At 28.4% G+C, this 21,873-nt stretch overlaps 1 protein-coding gene across 29 annotated transcripts in view; it reads left to right on the top strand.

Annotated features, from left to right (window-relative positions):
• Nucleotides 1-21,873, top strand: part of LOC119603873 (gamma-aminobutyric acid receptor subunit beta) — an 82,804-nt gene that overhangs the window by 28,918 nt on the left and 32,013 nt on the right. For 23 of the 29 annotated variants that reach the window (XM_037956132.1, XM_037956120.1, XM_037956131.1 and 20 more), the window contains 3 exons: nt 5,297-5,394; nt 5,801-5,868; nt 18,252-18,478. In XM_037956132.1, the coding sequence (XP_037812060.1) occupies nt 5,297-5,394; nt 5,801-5,868; nt 18,252-18,478 (393 nt within the window). Of the gene's footprint in view, nt 1-5,296; nt 5,395-5,800; nt 5,869-11,087; nt 11,156-18,251; nt 18,479-21,873 lie in introns of all 29 variants that reach the window. The other 6 variants (XM_037956121.1, XM_037956118.1, XM_037956130.1 and 3 more) reach the window with 1 other exon arrangement.

The raw sequence follows: 21,873 nt of genomic DNA, 5'->3' as shown, positions 1-21,873 counted from the left end.
CAGGTGGCAAGTTTTGCACATGGCTGTGCCGATCCATGTACAAGCACTTTGCGGAAGTACTTGAGCTATATAATGCCTTGCCATAGTAGCCCCGTTGCGGAATGACAGGCAGCGTGAGATCAATCCTAATGCAAACCGCTACCAGGAAAAAGCAATCACTGGTCTAAAGTCAATAGAAGGGGGATACTCCAAAATAAGGTGAAATCAATCTTCCGGTATACCAGAAAACCACCAACACTTCCATCTCTTCCGACACAACCATCTACATCATCCATCTCTATCATCAGATACATCATATCCAACAGTCATCACATCACTTTAAAGATCAATCATTGCATTATCAGCTCATTCCGAACATTTTATTCCACAACCTACCCTGTGGTTTGTACCGCTCTACTGACGAGAATAGAAACTTATCTTGAAAAGATATTACTTCACTGTGAATCAAATTATATCAACTGTCCCTTCCCGCAAATTTGGGTATAAACCATAGCCACTAGGTGAATCCCGAAGAACTGACAAGACTAGACAAAGTCTTGCGGGCAACTATTCAACCGTAGTACCAGATTATCTGGTGCTTTGGTTCGCCCCCTTTTCAAATCATTCCAAGGAAAGGCCGAGGATACATTTGATCATCACCAGTTTTTAGTCCGGCATACTAGAAGAATTGGTAGCACGTCTTTTCACCGGAATATTGCAATAACACCAAGATGGAGATTTCATCAAGGTAACATGCTCCCGGGGAGACTGACAGACAGATAGACAGACAGACGGACGGATGGACAGATAGATACCCGGTGACCAATATTTCGATGTGTCACAAATATAATGAGAGCCATCCTTTTTGACGATGAATATAAAAAAATATTTTCGAAAAAAATAAAAAACAAATATTTTTGACTTAATAATAGCACTGCGTATACTTAATAATTATTAAATTTTAGCGATAATATTTATCATACGCCTACCGTTTTTGAATATCATAATAAAATTTTTAAAATGTTAGCTCAATTTTAACAGATGCCCCCAAAATAAGGTCCATTACTATGTGATTTACGATTCTACAAGTCTGTAACGTTGGAAACTATAAAAAGTCTTGTCGTATCTAGATTTGTTTCTAACAAATTAAGAAATATGTAAAACTTTTATGTGCGGTCACTTCGTATGATAACGAATTTTCAGCTTTTGGATACATAAACTCTTTGACAACGATATTCATGTAGACATGCTTTTAAATCATGGTCTTTTAAGTGGTGATCTTTATCATTAGTATTGAACGAACCACCTTGAAACCGGCAGTGAGCAATCGGAGAATGTTTTTTTAAATCGTTTCCATTTGTCGCATTCATTATGAAATAGTTTGTAATTAAAACAGTTTTACTTCTTAAACTTGCATTACAATTTATTTATTTAAATTTAAGAGAAAAATTATAAACCATTTATTTAATTTCATTAAAAATATAATTTTAAATTTGCTATTGTCCTTTAAATGGTTTGTTTTCATTTAGAAAACTTTATTTATGTCTGCAAACACAAGAAATCAACATTTTTTTCAAACTTTTTTTTACAAAACGAAATTTTTCTAATTTTTTCCTATTCATTCGTTTTATTTTTATATATTTTTTATTACATTTAAAAGCATTTATTTTATTTATTTTCTCTTTGAATAAATAAATTCTTAAGTCTAAATGTAAGACAGTATGTTTGTGTGAGTGTGTTTGTTTGTATGTATTTTATATCCTCTTTCTTAGCAATAAAATTCCATTTAATATATGGCGCTTGTGTTTTGAACACAACAAGCACACAAACTTTTGCCAATGTATTATATACATGTGTATAAGATTTTAGTATGTATGTATATGGTTATATGTGTGTATAGAGTTGTACAATTGAAGGACACTTAATGCAAATGAGCCTTAAGTTGTTGAGTGCAGTTAACAGAAACTAATATTATGCTTGAATGGTAGTAAAATTTATGTAATAATAGACATTATACATATATACAAACTCATACACACACACATACACAGACATGAATGTTTATGTCAAGTGGCGTCAATAAGGCATAGATTATATTGTTATATATTAAATCCCTCAGTTAGTTGCCGATACACTTCAGTTTAGATAATACGATTTTATATTTGTTTGATTGCGAAAAAGGACTAATATGGCAATATTTTTAAGTTAAAGAAAAATCAGGTTTCTTACATTATGCCTCCATGATGACCGAAACTTCTGTTAATAAGTTTTGAAATTATAAACTTTTTATCTTTTTGAGATTTACCCACTGTGCACTGTGAGGCACAGTACATTTGTACACATGTACAATTTATAAATATGAAAAACTATCTAAATAATAAAAAAGTTTAACCCCAAAACTTCTGCGTATGATTAATATTTATTTACATTTATTACATATTAAGTATACGCTATGTTTGGAAAACATTCTATTGAAAACAAATTATAAAAACTATTTTTATTCTTTATCAAAATAAATCGCTGAGTCAATAGTAATAAATCAATCATTCAATTTCCACAAAAATATTTTTAAATATTTTTTGTCTATCTAACAACTTTTAAACACAAATACTGGCAATTTTTTTGAAGCCAACTAAACATAGTTGTTTTTTTCGGAATAAAACGAGAATACTTCCTATAATTTATCACTATATGACCCAGTTTATTTTGTCATGTATTAAATTTCGCTTGTTTGGTAATACAAAGCATGTTATAAAGTTTTTGTTTTGTTTTAATTCGAGGGCAAAATTAAAAGTTATTACAAAATGATAAAAAAAAAAACAAATAACTTAAAATTGCCTAAATTTAAGGCATAATAAATATTTAAAAAACAACAACAAAGTAAAATTTGTTAAGTTTTAAAACAACCGGAACTTGAAAAAAAACACAATAGCTGAAATTACTACATAAGCAGTTATTTTAAAACCTTTAAATTTAACCCTCCTTATAAGCAAAAAACTAACACGAAACCAATAAAAACAAAAAGGAAAACTTACAAAACCTTTACAACCCATATTGGTAATCATGAAAAAAAAGGAGAAATAGTTAAAAGTTATGGAAAATAAGTTGGCATAAGACGGAAACAGTTGCCAATAATATTTTGAGTGTAAGAAACCAAAAAAAGAAGAAATGTTAAAAACAAACTAACAAAATGACTTACACAACAAGGCACAGCTTGTCAAAATTTATTGACAGTGTTTGTTAAAGTGCATTACAGTTTGTTACTTATTTTTCAAATTTATTTTTATATCGTTTTCCTATGTTTTTTTTTTCTTCTTATGCTCCTTGTTGCCTTTCCGTTATTAATACTATAGCTCATCAATATTGTAAAGTTTGAAAATAGTTTGGCCATAAAAATATAATAAGAACAACAAATGTTACGCACAACGTATAGAATTTGTGTTTAAGTTAATGTTTTCCCTTATTTTTATACCCACTATCAAAAAACAGCACATGGAAATATTGGTCGTAGACCCAAAATAATATATTCTTGGGTCCATATATCTGATGTTTGTCTGTCTGTTTATCTCTCTTTTTCTCTCTCCCCCGGGGGTATGTTACCTTGGTGAAATCTCCATTTTGGTGTTATTGCAATATCCCGTCGAAAAGAGGTGCTATCAATACCTCTAGTCTGCCGGGACTATAAACTTGAAATGATTTGACATAGAGTCGAACCAGAACACCATATAATCTGTCACTACGGGTGGCCAGTTGCCCCCAGGACTTATCCTGGCTGGTGCAGTTGGTTGACATTCCTTCGGTATCCACGTATTGGCTGTGGTTTAAACCCAAATTCGCGGGGAGAGAATGTTGGTTTAGGGACTTTCCAATGCTGTTGCCATCTCCCCAGATGTCACTGGGTGATGTGAAAGAGCAACTTATTCTGGATTCCTGAACACTTTGAGTATCTCTAACTCTTCACGTAGTAGGGCGCCAGTATAGATTGAGGAATTCTCAGGTTGACACTTGGTAGTTGCCTGTCATTCCGTAGATCGTTCTTTATGATCTGAGAATGGAACTGATGTAAGTTGGTGAACGATCGGGAAAGACTCCTATGCCCGACAGGAGACTAGTACTAATTTAGAAGACATTTTACTTCAGGGAAGTTCTCGGCACTGTTGCCATATCAACAGGGCGCGACTTATAGTTAATACCTGCCACTCAACTTATCGGTGCAATTATTGGGTTCAAATTGACTTTGGAAATTCCAACATCTCTTGTCACATTATCTGATATATAGTAGGATCCTGATTTATTGGCTGGGTATTTCGGACTACCAAATACGTCTCTAGGTGCTATTGCCGAACTAACAGAACCATCTCAGTAGTGTGGTTGAGCAGGCTTCAAAGAATGTTTAACGAATGGTTCATTAGTTGATGGGGATTGCATTTTAAATAATGCAATCTTTCATGACATCAAAAGGGTGGTCACCTTCCGGTATACCGGATAATTGCTTTCACCTTATGCTGGAGTTGTCTCCCCTTCTATTGACTTCAGACCGGTGATTGATTTTTCCTTGTCGGGGTTTTCATTGGGAATGATCCAATGCTGCGGTGCTACTCTGGCAAGAGATTAGATAGCTCGATTACAGTACAGCAAAGTGCTTGTACATAGACCGGCACAGCCATGTACAAAAATTGCCACTTGTGTTCTTCATAGTCTACCCAGTGGATGAAATGACCACCGTGAAATAAGGTCGTCAAGACAGGTGTTCACGTTAGTCACTTTGCCATTCTTGTCTGTCTGTCTGTCTGTCTATCTGTCTTTCTATTTGTCTGTCTGTCCGTCTGTGAAAAAACGATAGATCTTAAATGTGGGGAGATTGAGGGCTTAATAAATTTGATGCAGTTTCATTTAGGATCAGTCCATAGTCATAGTCAGTCTGTCTTTCTAGTTGGCTGTCTGTCCGTTTGTGAAAAAACGATAGTTCCTAAATGTGAGGAAATTGATTCAATTTGATTCAAAATGTTCCTTTCTGGTTCCTTATAAGTCCTTAACAATCCATTTGGAATTGATTTATAATCATATTACACAACTTTTATATTTAAACAATTTATTAAAAAGTGGTTTAATAAATTACCCAAATAAACAATACAACAAATGAAGCCGATTAATCTTTCTAGGCCAAAAACTAATCACCCTTATTAATCAAGCAAATGTAAATGACAAGTAATTAATACAAATAACTAAACTATTAAAGAAACATTTATCTACTAAATATTTAACTAAAATGTCTAATAAAAGTTTTTCTTTCCTTTTTTTTTCCCAATATTTTTAGAACCGCTGGCGGTAGTATGCTGGGCGATGTAAATATATCTGCTATATTGGATTCCTTTAGTGTCAGTTATGACAAAAGAGTAAGACCCAACTATGGTGGTAAGTACAAAACTGCTAAAACACTCTAAATAATCATCATGTCTAAGAACTAAACAAAAACACTTTTTGAACTAAGTTCAAAAACCCGAAACCAACAACAAAACACAAACACTTAAACAAATATCATATTTAATGCTAGAAATCATCAATAAAATAAACGTTTTTCCCAAAAAAAGAGGATTAAAACAAAAAATAACTTTTAAGGCTGTAGGATTGTTTTCTTAAAATATTAAAAAAAAACTCATTTGGATACTTTTTGTTCTCATTTTTTTAACTAGAAAAAAAATGATTTTTTTTCTAAAATTATTTTAAGTTGAAATTTAGGTTATTGAAAATTTATTTTGTTTATGTTAAGAAATTTATTAATTTGTTTACATTTAGCATTGATATTGATACCTGATTTCAGGACCTCCTGTCGAAGTTGGTGTCACCATGTATGTGCTATCGATCAGCTCGCTATCAGAAGTTAAAATGGTACATAATTTAAAATAAATGTACCTTATACTGGTCTTTATTTTTAATTTTTTCTTTTAATTAACGATTTAAAATAACTCCAAGTTTTATTATTTTCTGTTATTTTAATTCAGTTTTGTTTCCTTAAACTATTTAGTATTGTCTTTTATTTGGTTTAAGCTCAAAAAAAAAAACTAGTTTGTGTTTTAGTGTTTCAAAGTTTTTTATAATTAAAAAAAATGAAAAAAAATAACAACACTTTTAATACTTTAATGCAAAATTTTTAATTTATTTAATGAAAAAAAGGCCGTCTTTTATTATTGAGTTTTCGATTTATGTATTTCTCTTCTGTTAAACTGGTTAACGTCTCTTTTAGTTTATTTTTTATTTAACAATTTTATTGCTCTTTACAATTTACGGAATTCCTCTTATAAATAAATGGAATATTTGTTCAATTAGTAACTACTTCTGAATGGACCAACAAATATAATAAAAAAAAAAAAACGTCTACAATTACAGGGTTTATTTAAAACTTTAACTCTATTGTTATTATTATAAATTATAATAATTGTGTTGCCATGTAATTTTCTAACTAAATAATACAACAAAACAGATGCAATGGTTTCTTTAAAGTTAAACAAATGAAATTAATTTAAACTTAAATAAATAATAATAAAAATAAAACAAACAAAAAATCATATTGAACATTCCAGCACTCTTTTATTAGAATGTTTTAGTTTTGAACACCTCCACCATTACTACTTAACTACTACTACTTACCTACTTACTACCAAAATCACCTTAGCCAATTAATTAGTTTTACACCTACTTACTCTTTTGTTTAGTTAGTAGTCAAAGCAGCTAATAAAGTCCTTTTAAATTTCCAAAAACCAAAAAACATTAAATACCAACCGTAACAGATTATTTATCCTTATACTTCCTGTCAACACAAAAATTCTGAAAAAAATACAAAAAAAAAAAGAAAAAATACTGCTCATTGGCGCTATTATTATAATTTCCATTTTTTTTCATTTGGTTCCATATTCCTAGAGAAATCTTTTCTTTTCTTCATACAGCTTGATATTTTATAATTTTCTTTTACTTACTAAATATTGCAATTGTTTTATTCTTATTTCCACATTTTATTTAGGAACTATTAGTTTAAACTTATTAATAAGATATTTTTAAATTGCTTTCTTATTTGGGAAAAAGCTTTAAAAAGTATAGAAAGAAAAACAAACAAAAATCACTAAATATTTGCTCTCTTACTATAGTTTAGCAAAGAAAAAAAAGTAATAAGCAAAAGCTAATTAAAATAAGCAAAAATCAAGAAAAAAAACTAGAAGGCTAAGAGTTTGATTTGGTTTTCATTCGTCTTGGTTTCATACAATCAATCCATCATTAATTTTACCATCAATCAGTTAGTCAATAAATCAAAGGATCCATCATTTGGATCAGGTTTTTTCTTTAGTTATAATAAAATAATTTTCACTTTATATCATTTGTCCCCCCTCTTTTCATACACATTTCTAAATTTAAGCAAATCTTATGCGTTTAATTGGTTTTCTACTTAAAAAAGTTTAGTTATTTTCAACTAAATTCTCTTCAATAGCTATGTATGTGTTACAATTTTATAGTTTTATTCTCAAGCTTTTAGTTCACTTTTCTAACACTCAAGTTTGTGCTCCATAAAATAGTTTTAATAATTCAAAGAATTTCAACTAGCTTTAGCACAATGAAAATTCACTCATATGAGATTCTCAAAGAATATAATTGGTTATCTAAGGCATTGGAACTTATCTAATTTCATCCTGAAAGAGTTTCACAAATATTGAAAGTTTCTTTATGGATTTTAGATTTATACTAAATATAAATACTAAATTTTGTTAGAAATACATATTCCGCTAAAAACCTATTCGATCTTGTTAAATATCAAAGGCATCATTTCAAAAGGAAAAATTATTTACACGATCAAGTATGCGGCAATTTGGACCAGGAGCAGCAATAGAAAATATTGAAATTGACATAAAATGTGCAAAATTTCATGTTCAATATCGAATAACGATAAATTATACTTGATAACGAATATGTTAATTTAGCCTCTGGTTTTATGAAAAAAAAATTAAGACAATTTCGAAACATTTTACAAAAATTTTGAATATTTTTGAAATTTAAAAAAAATATATATATATATATAAAAATTTCCAATTTAATGGAATATATAAACTTGTGAAAATTTGAAATTTATAAAAATTTTGAAAATTTTGGAAAATTTTAAATTAAGGACAATTTTTAAATATAATAAAATTTGTAATTTGTAAAAATTTTTAAATTTATTAAAATTTGAAATTTGTAAAAATTTTTAAATTTATTAAAATTTTAAATTTTTAAAAATTTTTAAATTTATTAAAATTTGAAATTTAAAAAAAATATAAAATGATATAAAAATGATTTTGAATACATTCTTGTAAAAATTTAAAATTTTTATGAAATATTCGAATATTTTAGAATTTTTAAAAATATTCGAATTTTTTACAAAATTTGCGAAAATTTTCCAGTTTTAGTGAATATTTCAAATTTTTGAAAAATTCGAATAACTGTGAAAATTCGGATAATTTAAGAAAATCTGCAATATTGCAAAATCTTAAACTTTTGTGAAAATAGCATATTTTTTTTTAATTTTAGATTTTATGAGGAAATAGAATTTTAGGACAATTTTGAACATTTAGAAATTTTCGAGAATTTTCTAGAAATTGGCCATATTTGAGACTTTATAAAACTGGGAAGACATATTCATTTATAAAATCACTTATATTGTCTAAGAGTTCAATCTGTCAGCTTTAAAATAAAGATTTAACTTCTATAATATCTTCATTATTCTTTGAGATATCTTAACTTAAAGATTGAAAAACTTTATTGGACGATATCTACGCAAGTGCAAGAGATTTTTAAATAATGCAAACAGTTTTTTAAGAAACAGATTTTTTCACAAATATGTGTTCGCGCTGTTCTAACGACTCAAATATAGCCAAATACAGCGATTTTTAAATTTTAAGGACTCGATATCTCAAAAATCTGATGTGATGGAGGAATTCTAAGGCTCAATCCTTAATTTTCAAATTATTAAAACCTTCGAATTTGAATTGTTGTCATAATATTGAAATCTTATGAATATTTTAGAAAAAAAAGAAATGGAAAACAGTTACTACTGATCGTATACTTACCCACTTTAAAAGCCTATACAAAATTTGAAGCTCTCCAACTATTACCGAGTTAAAAGTACGCAATATTCTCCAAATCATGTCTTAGGTTAGGTAGATAGGAGGATTTATACTACATCAAATCCAAACAAATACCCCTAGGTCACTATCGGTCCTGTTGTGCGCTCCTTTTTATGAAAAAAATAATTTGCTCACAGAATGTATTATTTTTCAATGTTCAGAAACTCAGTTTCCTGGACGAAATTCCTAAGAATTTTTCAATTAGTGTTAGTCAGGAATGTTATTTCCTGGATAGTGGCAAAGAAAGTGCTCTAGAGTTTCACTGTCCTCTGCACATGCTCCACATTCGTCTGAATCCGCATGTCCAATTTTGTTTAGATGTGCTAGTAATCCTGTCAGAATACCATCATACTAACCTCGGACTTGCTCATTTTGAGGAGATTTCTCGTCTTGCTTATCAGAGTCACCCCCTTTGTGGTTCTACCCACCATTTCATTATACCAAGAGGCCTTATGGGATTCTCTCACTCATATTTTTGATTTAGCTTTTGGTACGTCGACAAGTTCTGTGCGTCGACAAGTTCTGGATCTTAGAATATAGAATTCAAGCCCACTTTATACCCCAATTTAGAGCCATCTGTGTAACAACGGATTCCTACTGGTATTTGCTCTAATGTTCTGCTTGATCTGGGATCAGCGTATCAACGTTTCCGACATATTCTGTGTCTGGTATGCGATCAGGTACGTCCGATGATAGTGTATAACCTTCCAATGTATCCAGCATACATTAATGACGTGTCCTATAACCGCTTTTGGCCAGTTCGCCTAAAGTAAAAAGCCGTTCGGCTGTAAGTGCCGCCTCATATCTTAAATATGTTTCAATAGGTGGAATATATAGCAACATATCCAGAGCCTTGGTTGAAGTAGTTCACATGACACCACTTATACCCAAACAGCATGTACGTTGGACTCCCTGTAATAGTTTGATATTACACTTTTTGTCTTAATAACGTCAATACCTGCTTTCTCATCAGTGACTTCCGAACGAAATGCAAAGCTCTTCATTACGTCCCCTAAGGGGTTCTATATTTCATTCCGAAAACGATTTCCTTTAAAACGATTATAATAGGATTTTCAACATAATACTTTACGCGGAATAAGTTAGCGTCTTATTGTCAATATTTTTAATTTTCAGAGTGAAAAGTTTTTTCATTATCGTACCTAAGAAACACAATATAATAACATAAAATTAAAAATATTTTTATAACTCCATACAGGTTCTAATTAAGCCTTAATTTTTACCAAAAAAAAACACTATTTTCATATTATTTCTCTAAAGAAGATTAGGGTGAAAAAAATTAAGTTTTTTCTTCCATGTGGAACATAATAAAGCTATTAGAGCAAAATTTCCCTTAAGTCTCATAAGAAGTAAAGTCACAAAATGCAGGTCTCTGCTACCATATAAAGTGTTTTCTAGAAACATTATAAAACAATTAGAATAAAACTTTATATTACTAAATTAGAAAGAAAAAACCAAATGTATTTAACAAATATAAATGTGCATATATAAAAAAAATTACACAACATTAGCCTTTAAAATTTAAAGTTTAAATAAAGTACTTAAAACACACATACAAAAAGAAAGCCTGATAGTTAAATACACACAAAACCAAATACACTCTAGAACAAAAGAGGAAACACAGATATTAAAAAAAAAAAAACAATCTCTATACTTAGTTAATTAATTAACTTAAGTATGCATTGTATATACAGAATAAAAAACATTTAATTAAATTAAATTTAGTTTTTTGGAACAAACAACATTAGTTTTTGCTTAAAACTCCATTAACAAAAATAATCAACTAATGAAGCTAAAGCAATATTTAAAACATTTAAACAACAATTAATTAATTAAATTAAAAAATATTAAACACAAAATACTAACAAAGAAGATGAAAAAAAACAGAAAAAACAAATAAATTTACAAAACCAAACAAACGTGTGTGTGTATATGTTGCAGGTCCCCCTGTGGAGGTTGGCGTCACAATGTATGTTCTCAGTATCAGTTCGGTTTCGGAAGTTCTAATGGTACATATGCAACAACAATTTTTTTAAAACATTTTTTTTTTTTGTTAAACTACTACTACATACACATTAACAAAAAATATAAATAAAAATTGGTTTCTTTATGTTAATTTTAAAAAATTTTATATATATATTTTTTTTTAATTATGTTTTAATTTTTGAAAACACTTTTTTTAGTTTTATATAATTCACCTTCAAAAGTTGCAATAAAAAAATGAATTAACTTAAAAAGTTAATTAATTAACTTAAAAGAAATAAATAAATTATTTCGTGTAAAAATATTTTTTTTATAATTTTTAATAACACGCCTTAATCGATGTGATTTTTAGTTAAATATTTTTTTTATTAAATTGCATTTATAATTTTTAAGTTTTTTTCATAATTTCAATTGAAATTTATTATTTTTTTTATTTAAAATTTTACAAATAAAAATTTACTTTGTGTTGTTGTTAACACTTTAATATGTACAATACATTTTTAGCGCTTTTGAGCATTTCAAACGTAAACGTTTTTCTTTTTGAAAATTTATTTAAGAAAAAAAAACACAATAATTCCAAAAAAAAACTTAAAACTAATTTTGCAAAACAATATTTAATATATAAAATTAAATAAAATTTTTAGCATACACTTAAAAAATCAAAAAATTTCAAATGCTTGATATTGATTTCATTTATCTCTTTATGTCTTTATAACACGCTATATCAAATTAGTCTTATTGTGTTTTAAGTTCAAACTCTTTAAACTTTGAATTAAAAATTTCAAATTAATTCAAAAGAATGAGCTAATAATGGAAATAAGTTTAAAATCATATACATTTTTGAAATAAAGCATTATAGTTGTTGTTATTGTTGTTACAACAATATATACATATATACGTTAATTTACTAACCATTTCAATAATTCGGTGTCTATTTATATTTTTATATAAAAAAACAAATATATTTCAAATAAATGGTTTACAAAGTTTTGAAAAACTAAGTATAATTCACTAATTACTAATTCATAGCTATTTCTATAATATACTCTCTCTTACTACTACTCTCTCTTTCTCTTTCTAACTAACTCTGTCATAAACTTTCTTTCTGTCTCTTACTCTCCATCTGTCTGTTTTTATATATAACATTAAATAAATTCTTCTCTATGTTAAAAACAAACCAAACTCTTCTCTTTTACAAAACTTCAGAGTACTATTTAAGTTTTTTTTTTTTGATTTTCCATAATTTAAAGCTTTAGGGAGAGTTTAACGTAGTGATGATCTAAGTGTGTCACTCTCCCTAAGCTTAAACGTTTAATTTCTTTATTTTTGTTTTCTTCATAACATTTTCCTCGTCATTTCATCTTTGTTTTTTATTTCTTTTGAACATTACTCATTGCACTATTAATTCGCTAAAAGTAAATTAAATTAATTTAATTTAATTTCTAACAAATTGTATATAAAAATTGTAAACCAAATGCCAATAAACGTGCTTCATTTTTTTTTTTTTTTTTTATTATTTATTAATAACGCTCTCTCGCTCTCTCAAAACTCATTTTCATTTAAAATTTCATACTAACACTTTTACTATTTCTCTTACTACTACTACTACTACTACTACTACTAAAACTAATACTACTCGATCTATTGCATACAAATATTTATTAATTTCTTTAAATATTTATTGCTCTTGACATGATTGACAAGTGTAATTTTTTTTTAATTGGTGTCTATATATACTACAATAATCACAACAACAATTATTTGTGTGTGTGTTTAAAAGTTTTCATTTATATATATATTTTGTCTATATACATATTTAACTTACATGGTCATTTTAGCAGTCTTAAATACTTTGACTGCTCCGCATGCTCACAAATATTAACACAAAAGAAAAAAGTTGGTTTTTTATTGCAATAGAAAGTTAGATCTAAAGAAAAGAACTTAAATATAGACAAACTACAAGTTATCTATTAAATTTAGTTGTTTTTTTTATAGGAATCTTTCTAATAAGTTTAGTTAGCGATCTCTTGCTTAGTTATAGAGACCCTCGTTAGTGACCCATAATTTTTGTTTAATTAAATTTATGTTTTATTTCTTTTAATTTTAATTTATTTGATTAAAAATGTTTTATTTTTTGAATTAAGTTTAACTATAAATACAATACAGTATACGAGATCAAACATTGTTTAAAATTCCCAAAATAAAGTTTTGTTTACCACAATTTAAATTTGTTTGTCTTTACATTAGAATAAGTTAAAATAGTGTAAAAAAAGAGCGTAAACATTAAAAAAGAAAACAAAGTGAAAAGCTATTCTTCTCATCAGCTATTTATCGATGATATTAAATAATATATAAATCGAAATGTCAGGCCTCTGAAATTGCTTAAAATGACCAATTCGAAGTCGGTGTCGTATCGCTGTTCCAAAATTCAATAATATAAACCGTAATGACCCGTTAGTCTACGCTGTACCTTATCCTGTTAATCCAATTTAATCCAATTTCCCAAGGCATTGTTGATGTTTTCCGGTTACATCTCACGAATAGATCTGATGATATTATTTTCAAAGATATAAATCGTTTATAAATTCTTTGCATGAAATCGAACACAATCGACACCTTAAATAGAAAAAGTCTAAAGATGTGGAATCACAGCTCCAATGCGGCTAATCTCCACGTTATCCGATCTTATTGAGCAAATTATGGAATGTTTAATAACCAATGTAATGGAATGCGCTATTCGCTTTTGGTCTAAAGGGTATTTTCAGAACTTACATACCTTCAGCCAATGCAGTCCCATTCTCGACATTACTCACAGTTCGATAACGGTAGCCAGTTGTCCAACACAAACATGATTACTACACTCGCAATAGATCGGAAATAAAAACACCAAAGCACTTACGTTGTAAACAAGTTTGAAGTATTTCTCAAAGTTTTTTTTAGTGTACAGCGACTTATATTGACCGATAGTCAATATTTTCGATATAAATCAGTCGTTGTTAACTTCCGCAAAGTATGAAATATGAATGACAAATGCTTTAATAATAAAGCATTTAAGTTATTTTTGTCTTAATTCACAAATATTTTAACAATTTGCTGATAAAAAAAGGTGATTTTCTGAAAGTGGGGTTATACGGGGGAAAGAGTCAAAATGGGCGTACCTTTACATATATACATATATATTGGTAGATTTATTTACGTGAGCTCAAAGTTTACATGGACACACAGATGGATGGACAGATAGACAGACAGACAGACAGAGAGACAGACGGACAGATGGACGGACAGACAGACAGACAGTCAGACAGACGGACGGACAGATACACAGGAAGGACACACAAATATATCTTAAAAATCGGTATTTTCTAATATTAAAATTTTATATCTTATATTCTAAAAATTGAGTTTGAAAAATACATAAGGCTCTGATTGTAAATGGAACAATACACGACTCGATTAACCTTGAGTCTTTTGCAAATTGCTAAAACTTTCGGGCCATCAACTTTCCAAACTTTTAGTATTGTGCAGGAAAGTAACATTCAAATAATTTGAATTACAGTTTAGTAAATTTTTTATTAAAATTTTATGCTCTACATCGAAAAATCTAAAAAAAAATAAATGTTTTAAGAAGAATTTTTGTGGGATAAAAGAAACCCTATTGTTTACCACTTAAATAATAATGTCTTTATTTTTAATAATTTTTGTATAATTTTTATATAATTTATTAAATTTTCAGTTGCTTTTCTTATTTTATTTCAATAAAAACACACAAAAATGTGACTAAAATATACACACACACATATTCTTCACGTTAAAACAAAAAAAAAATATTAAATATAAAAAATAAGTTAAAAATAAAACTTAAAGTACTGCAAAAATATATATGTATATAACATAACATGGAATATACAAGATCGTCTCAAACATATTTTTAACATTTTAGAGAAAATCTTAAAAATTTTGTTAAAATTTAAAAAAATCTGACAAATCTTCTAATAATGCAGGAGAAAGTTTAACAGATTTTTTTTTTAATTTTCCCTAAAGTGTTAAAGAATGTTGTTGGTAAATCGATTTACACTTAATACACTGAAAAAATTAAGAGCACAACTTGATTTATTCTCACATACACAAACATCTAGTTTAATAACATTAAAGCCGGGTTTTTTTAAAACTGGAATATATTTATAAATATGTAATAAATTGATAAAAAAAAATACTGATAATAATATTTGAAACTGTTTTCCAATAACAGTACCTTATATGGAAAACAACATTTTAATGCAATCTCTTCTAAATTATATCATATTTATGTAAAAATCTTAATTGAAATACGTTTTCGCCAAATATTTGATAAGTGTGAACATACCTTAAGATTTGTATTGACAGACCAAGGCTTTCTTTTCTGAATAAACAGAATCTAATCTACAAAATATAAAAAGTGTCTGTATTCAAAATGATGTAGAGAAGGAAAAATTATAGATTTTTTATCATATTTTTTCTTTACTTAATACTTTCTCTATGAAATCCTGCTTTAATGTTCTTTTATATTAAGCTTTTTATTTAAAATGAAATTTACTTTTAAGAATTTCGAAATTACTTTAAAATATTGTTACCTATACACTAACATACACACACATACATTCATCCACAAACATTACAATAATTTATTTGCAAATAGCTCATAATTACCTATAATTTAATTTTTTAAGTTTGGCTTTAAAAGAAAAAATCAACAGAAAAAAAACTAACCTGAATGGAAACCAAATCAATACATTTAGTTTATAAAATAAATGAAAAAAATCAACATATGAAAAAAAAAATATAAAATTTAGTAATAATAAAGACTCGTACAGTCCTCTGGCGAATTCTAATAGAGAATAAGCTTGAAAATAAATAAAATACTTTAGCAACATATGATCACTACAAAACGTGATTTTATAGAATTTTAATTTAATATAAAATATGTTATACTGTCTATAACTAATTTTACTTTTTTTCTAAAAAATAAAATTATTATTTCTTTAAATTTTTTTTTCTAAACAAAACCTTACCTTTACCCCCAAGACTTGCTAATATATTTTTTACCTTCCCCATCTATATTTTGCTCATTTTACTCACATTTTTATACTAACAAATTGATAATAATAACACTATGCTACAAAGATTTTATGAAGTTATTTCATTTTATTAATTGTATATTAAAGTTCTATTATTTAAGAGGTCACAGGTTCAGTTCATGTTAATGGCATTAAAAATCACTTCCCCAATGTTACCAAAAAGTTAATAATTCCACATCTTGGCCCAAGTCCATTTTTGTCCCTCCGATCATCTGTCTATATACATATCTGCCAGTCTTTCGGTACGTCTATCTATCCGTCTGTTTATTTGCCAGTCTTTCGATCCGCCTGTCCGTCTGGCTGTTCGTATATCTACCTGTATGCCTATCTGCTGAACGAGAAATCTATCTGGCGGAACATTGGAGGATGGGGACGCTACTGAGTCGCTTATGACAATGCGTATATGTGTTGGTCCTTGTCGGTGTCAAACCGAGATTATGATTCATCAGGCGCATTTGTTGGGGTTTCGGAGATTCCTCATTTTTGATTCGTCCGGCAAATCTCCGCCTGTCCAGGTAGCATTATGCTACTTGTCATTCCGCAACGTGATGACTTGGCAAGAGATCAAATAGCTCGAGTACTCCAACGTGAAATAAGGTGTTCACGTTAAGCACTAAGACATTCTAGTCTGTCTATCTATTTCTCTGTATGTTTATCTATCTCTGTCTATATGTCTATCGTTCTGTCCGTTTCATTCCGCAACGTGATAACTTGGCAAGAGATTAAATAGCTCGAGTACTCCACCGTGAAATAAGGTGTTCACGTTAAGCACTCAGAAATTCTTGTCTGTTTGTTTGTCTGTCTGTCTGTCTGTCTGTCTGTCTGTCTGTCTGTCTATTTATCTGTCTGTCTATCTATATGTCTCTCTGTCTGTCCGTTTGTTTGCCTGTCTATCTATCTGTCTATCTGTATTTCTGTCTGCTTGTCTTTCTATCTGTCTACCAACCAGTCTGTCTACCAACCAATTTTGCCTATGTATAACTACTCATCACTCATCACGAATTCAATCACCTTTTATACATATGTGTTATTTATGAAATCTATGTAGCAAAGTGTTATTAAATATTATAAAAAAAGAACTAAACAAATATTTACTAATATAAATCCATACTTCTAGAAACCGTAGTTGTTGTAGTCCAAAAATAAAATTTACTAAAAGACACAAAACAAAAACCAACGTTATAAAACATTTAAAATAAAAGGAAACGGAAACACAAATGAAAAGAAAAGTACTTTACAAAACAAGTATTTGTGAGAGGATTCTGTATAATTTTTGTTAATTTGTAAATATATATCATAAAATAATAATATGTAAATATAAACATAAATGTATGTGTAAAATTGAACAAAATTGAATGTTGTAAATATTTACTTTATTAAGAATTTTTTTTATTACTTTAAACTATATTAATGGAATATTTATAAATTTAATAAAATAAAACACTCTGCCTGTCTATGTGTGTTAATTTAATTATAATTTTTTGTTTATAATTTTTATTTAATAAACCAAATGCTTTTTAAGCTTTAATATTTTTTTTATAATTTACAAAACAATTACAATAACTAAACTTAATATTATTAAAAAATGCTTGTGAAATTATAATTAAAAATGCATGTTTGAAATTGAAAAAAAAAAGATAAAAGAAAAAAATCAAAAGCACGTTTTATTTGTTTAAAATATATAAAATTTATAATTTTAATTAATATAATTTTTAAATTTTAATTTAATTATATAACAATTTGTATTGAATAGATTTTTAGTAAACAAACATAACTAATACATTTATATATATTTTTTTTCTCTACCTTTTTTGCCTTTCCCCCCTATTTAACAACCAAAACCAAATAATAACACAATTTAAAAAAATAACAATTATTTGTTTTACACAAATAACAAAATAAAATTGGTTTTTTGTTAAAATAAAACACAAAAACTACTACTGAAAATAAAAACAAAACCATCACAAATATTGATTGTTTTTTCCGCATAAAATTAAACAATCAAAAGGACTTTACATTGGATTTTTACTTTCGTCAATTTTGGACCGATCCTCGTTTAGCGTATAGAAAACGACCTGGTGTAGAAACACTATCGGTTGGATCAGAGTTCATTAAAAATATCTGGGTACCTGACACCTTTTTCGTAAATGAAAAACAATCATATTTTCATATTGCCACAACCAGCAATGAATTCATACGTGTTCACCATTCTGGATCAATAACAAGAAGTATTAGGTAAAAGAAAGCAATCAACAAAACAATCTAACATTAAATCAAAATTTCAGTATTTCTTTTATGTTTTTATTTTATGATTTTTGTTTTTAAAACAAATATATTATTAATAACTATAAAAATATAAATGTCGTTAAAGTTTTTTTGTTGAACATTTATTTCCTTTCCTTTTTTGTTAACTAATCAAACTCTAAACTGTGTGTGTGTGTTATTTTGTGCAATTAATCAAAAAAAAAAACTAAAAGGTTAATTATCGTAAATCATTGAGCTGAAAAGAAATTTTAAAACTAATTAAATATTTTTTACTATTTCAATTTTATAAAGAAATATATTCTATATTAATGTGTTTAAATTACTTTATCGATTTTATTTTTCAAACAAAAATTCTAATTCTAAGCTAAAAATCATTTTCACTTTTAAGTTGCTTTGGAAACAAAATATACTTCTACAAAAAGTGAAAAAGATTTTTTTCTATAAGTGAGTTCAATTGGCGTTATGGTTTTTATTGATATAAAGAGAAAATTAGTTTTGTTTTTTAAACTTACATACATATATTTATCATCATAATCACCTCATAATGTAATCTTTACCCTCAAAAAACCTCACAATATATATTTTTCTATCTCTCTTAATACATCTTTCTGTCTCGCTCAAGATCACTTTTCAAATTTTTATAATTAAATCATTTTATCTTCTAAACAGGGATGAAAATTTAAGAAAGTTGTACAAGTATTTTAAAAATTATTGTTAAATTTCAGATTTTTATGAAAATTTTTAGTTTTTTAAGAAATGTTCGAAAAAATCAAAATTTTTAAAAAATTATTTTTTTTTAGTAAAATGTCGAATTTTTATGAAAAATGTTTAAAATTTTGAATTTTTTGGAATTATATGAAAATGTTGAGTTTTAACGAAAATGTTGATCTTTTAATGAAAAATTTAGATTTTTCATTCAAATTTATATTTTATTATAGACAAAATTATACGTTTTTTAATATTCTGAATTTTTTATTTTTATTTTTATAAAAATTTTTATTTTTATAAAAATTTTTATTTTTATAATATAAATATATATAAATATAATTGGCATAATCCTCGTAAACCTGTCAATAGACTAGTCAAAGTCAAGTCCATAAAGTACCTAGCAAAAACTTGGCAATGACTTTCAATTATAACCCCTTACCTATTAACATACTTTTCAATGACTGGTATATATAGTCATGATTACATAGAAGTAGTCTAATAACGTCTTATTAATAATGTGTTATATAAACACTTTCTAATTAATGACAAAGTGCTTTACGTGAACTCCTGCCGTGTTGGCCTATTTCACGGTGGTCTTTTTCAACCACTAGGTGAGTTTTTGTGATGAATCACCACCGCCCCATTGTGCTTCTTACTTATATGCAAGTTCCGGTACAGTATACGTGCACTTTGCTCAAATCTCTAACCATTGCTGTCCCTTTGCTTAACTTCCGAGATGCAAAAACATCACTTCCGTTTACAACCACGCAGATGGGATGGCCTCTGTTGAGTCGGCAAGGAATCAAATAAGCCGAGACTTTGTTCCTACTCACAGTGATACACTGTAATAATTCTGGAATGAACAGAGTTTATTCTGAACATACCTGGACAATTCAATGGTATCACTTGTATAAGATACCTTTCATCCATCGCCATTCAACCCAGCACTCTTCTCATTTATCCGACTCACTCATAAGAGAACAACATACGACAGACTCACTCTAGGTATACGGGCGGATGAGTTCCGTGTACTCTTATATTCATCCTGTATCATATACAATTAACCGTAACTCATTTCCAACGCTTAGTCCCACAGTCACTCCTCTTTGGGGTATGTGATGTCCTTCCGCGAATTTGGGTTTAAACCACAGCCACTACGTGGATTCCGAAGGAACCTCAACCAACTGACCATACAGGACAAGTCCTGCGGGAAGCTGGCCACGCGTAGTAACAGATTATGTGGTGCTCTGGTTAGACCCCATGTCAAATCATCCAAGGTAGCCACGGAGTGAAATGTCATTACCAGTTTATAGTCCCGGCAGACTAGAGGTACTGGTAGCACATCTTTACTCGGGATTGCAATGCACCGAGATGAGAGTCAAGTTCATCAAGGGGGCTTGAGAAGGGTATATATAAGTTTGTCATTATATATATATATTCTGGATCCTTATAGATAGCGGAATCAATTAAGCCATGACCACAAATATCTTTTCAGTCTTCAATACTTCTATCTAACATGCTTTCGAAGAGTTTTCTATTTAAAATCAGCAAAATCGGTTCATAAATAACAGAGATATGAGCAAAAATCGTACACAACCTCTGAAAATTTCGTCAAAAAATTTGTATTTTTTGGATGCATATGCATGAAAACAGCAACATCGTTCAGATTGCGGTGGTTTGTGTGTACGTTGTGTTTGCTTGTTTATAATAAACAATAAACCGCTGGAAACAACTACAACAACTTTTAGTACTTGTGTTTGTTGTTTTGAATTTATTTCTTTGACACAGAGATGGGAAAGTATTTATAAACGAAAGAAAAAATCTTAAATTTAAAACTATGATGTTCGGCACAGCCTCTTTCACTCACTCACTCACTCTTTCTCGTACATTAATCATCTTCACCTTAAAGAAGTACGTTTTTTTATACGACTGACTAAGTTTTGGGTAACTACTTGCCTACTACTTGTGCAAGTAAATTTTACCATTTAACCACTTATTTATTAATAAACGTTTTTGCTGGGTAGTTATTATTTTGTTAATATTCTTTGATTTTGATGAGGAAATCTTTCAGGATCTTCCTTATCAATAGACTATTAACTTAAATAGTCAATAGACCATTTTATTTATTAGTTATTGGAGTAGTCCATATACTAATCAATAGAATAGTTCATAGCTAGTAAATAGACTAGTCAGTAGACTAGTCCATAGTCTGGTCAACAGCCCAGCCAATATACTTCTCAATAGGCTAATCATAATACTGCTCAATAGAAAAGTTAATAGCCAGGTCTATAAATTAGTTATTCAATTAGATGATAGTCTATAACTGTCTATGGACTAGTCTGCTGATAGGTCTCCGGTTTAAGTCATTTAGTCATAGACTAGCTACTATATGGTTTAATAAACTAGACAATCGAATAGTCAAGAAACTATACAATGGTTCAGTCTGCTGACTAATCTATTGACTAGTTAATAGAATATCCAAAGGACTCGTCCATAGACTGGATAATAGACCCATAAGTCAAAAGTCCTGAATAACTCATATAATAATCAATATGATCGAAATTACAAATCATAAAGATCAACCTACGTTTTAATCAAAATACTTATTATTTTCAAACATACGTATGTCTGACTTTAAAACAAACAATTTAAAGTTC

Source organism: Lucilia sericata, unplaced genomic scaffold, assembly GCF_015586225.1.
Source record: "Lucilia sericata isolate MDLA Ls3-8-SP2 unplaced genomic scaffold, ASM1558622v1 Contig000344F_arrow, whole genome shotgun sequence".
Classification (NCBI taxonomy): domain Eukaryota; kingdom Metazoa; phylum Arthropoda; class Insecta; order Diptera; family Calliphoridae; genus Lucilia; species Lucilia sericata.
The sequence above is the reverse complement of the archived record's forward strand: the minus strand, read 5'-3'. Positions and strand labels throughout refer to the sequence as shown.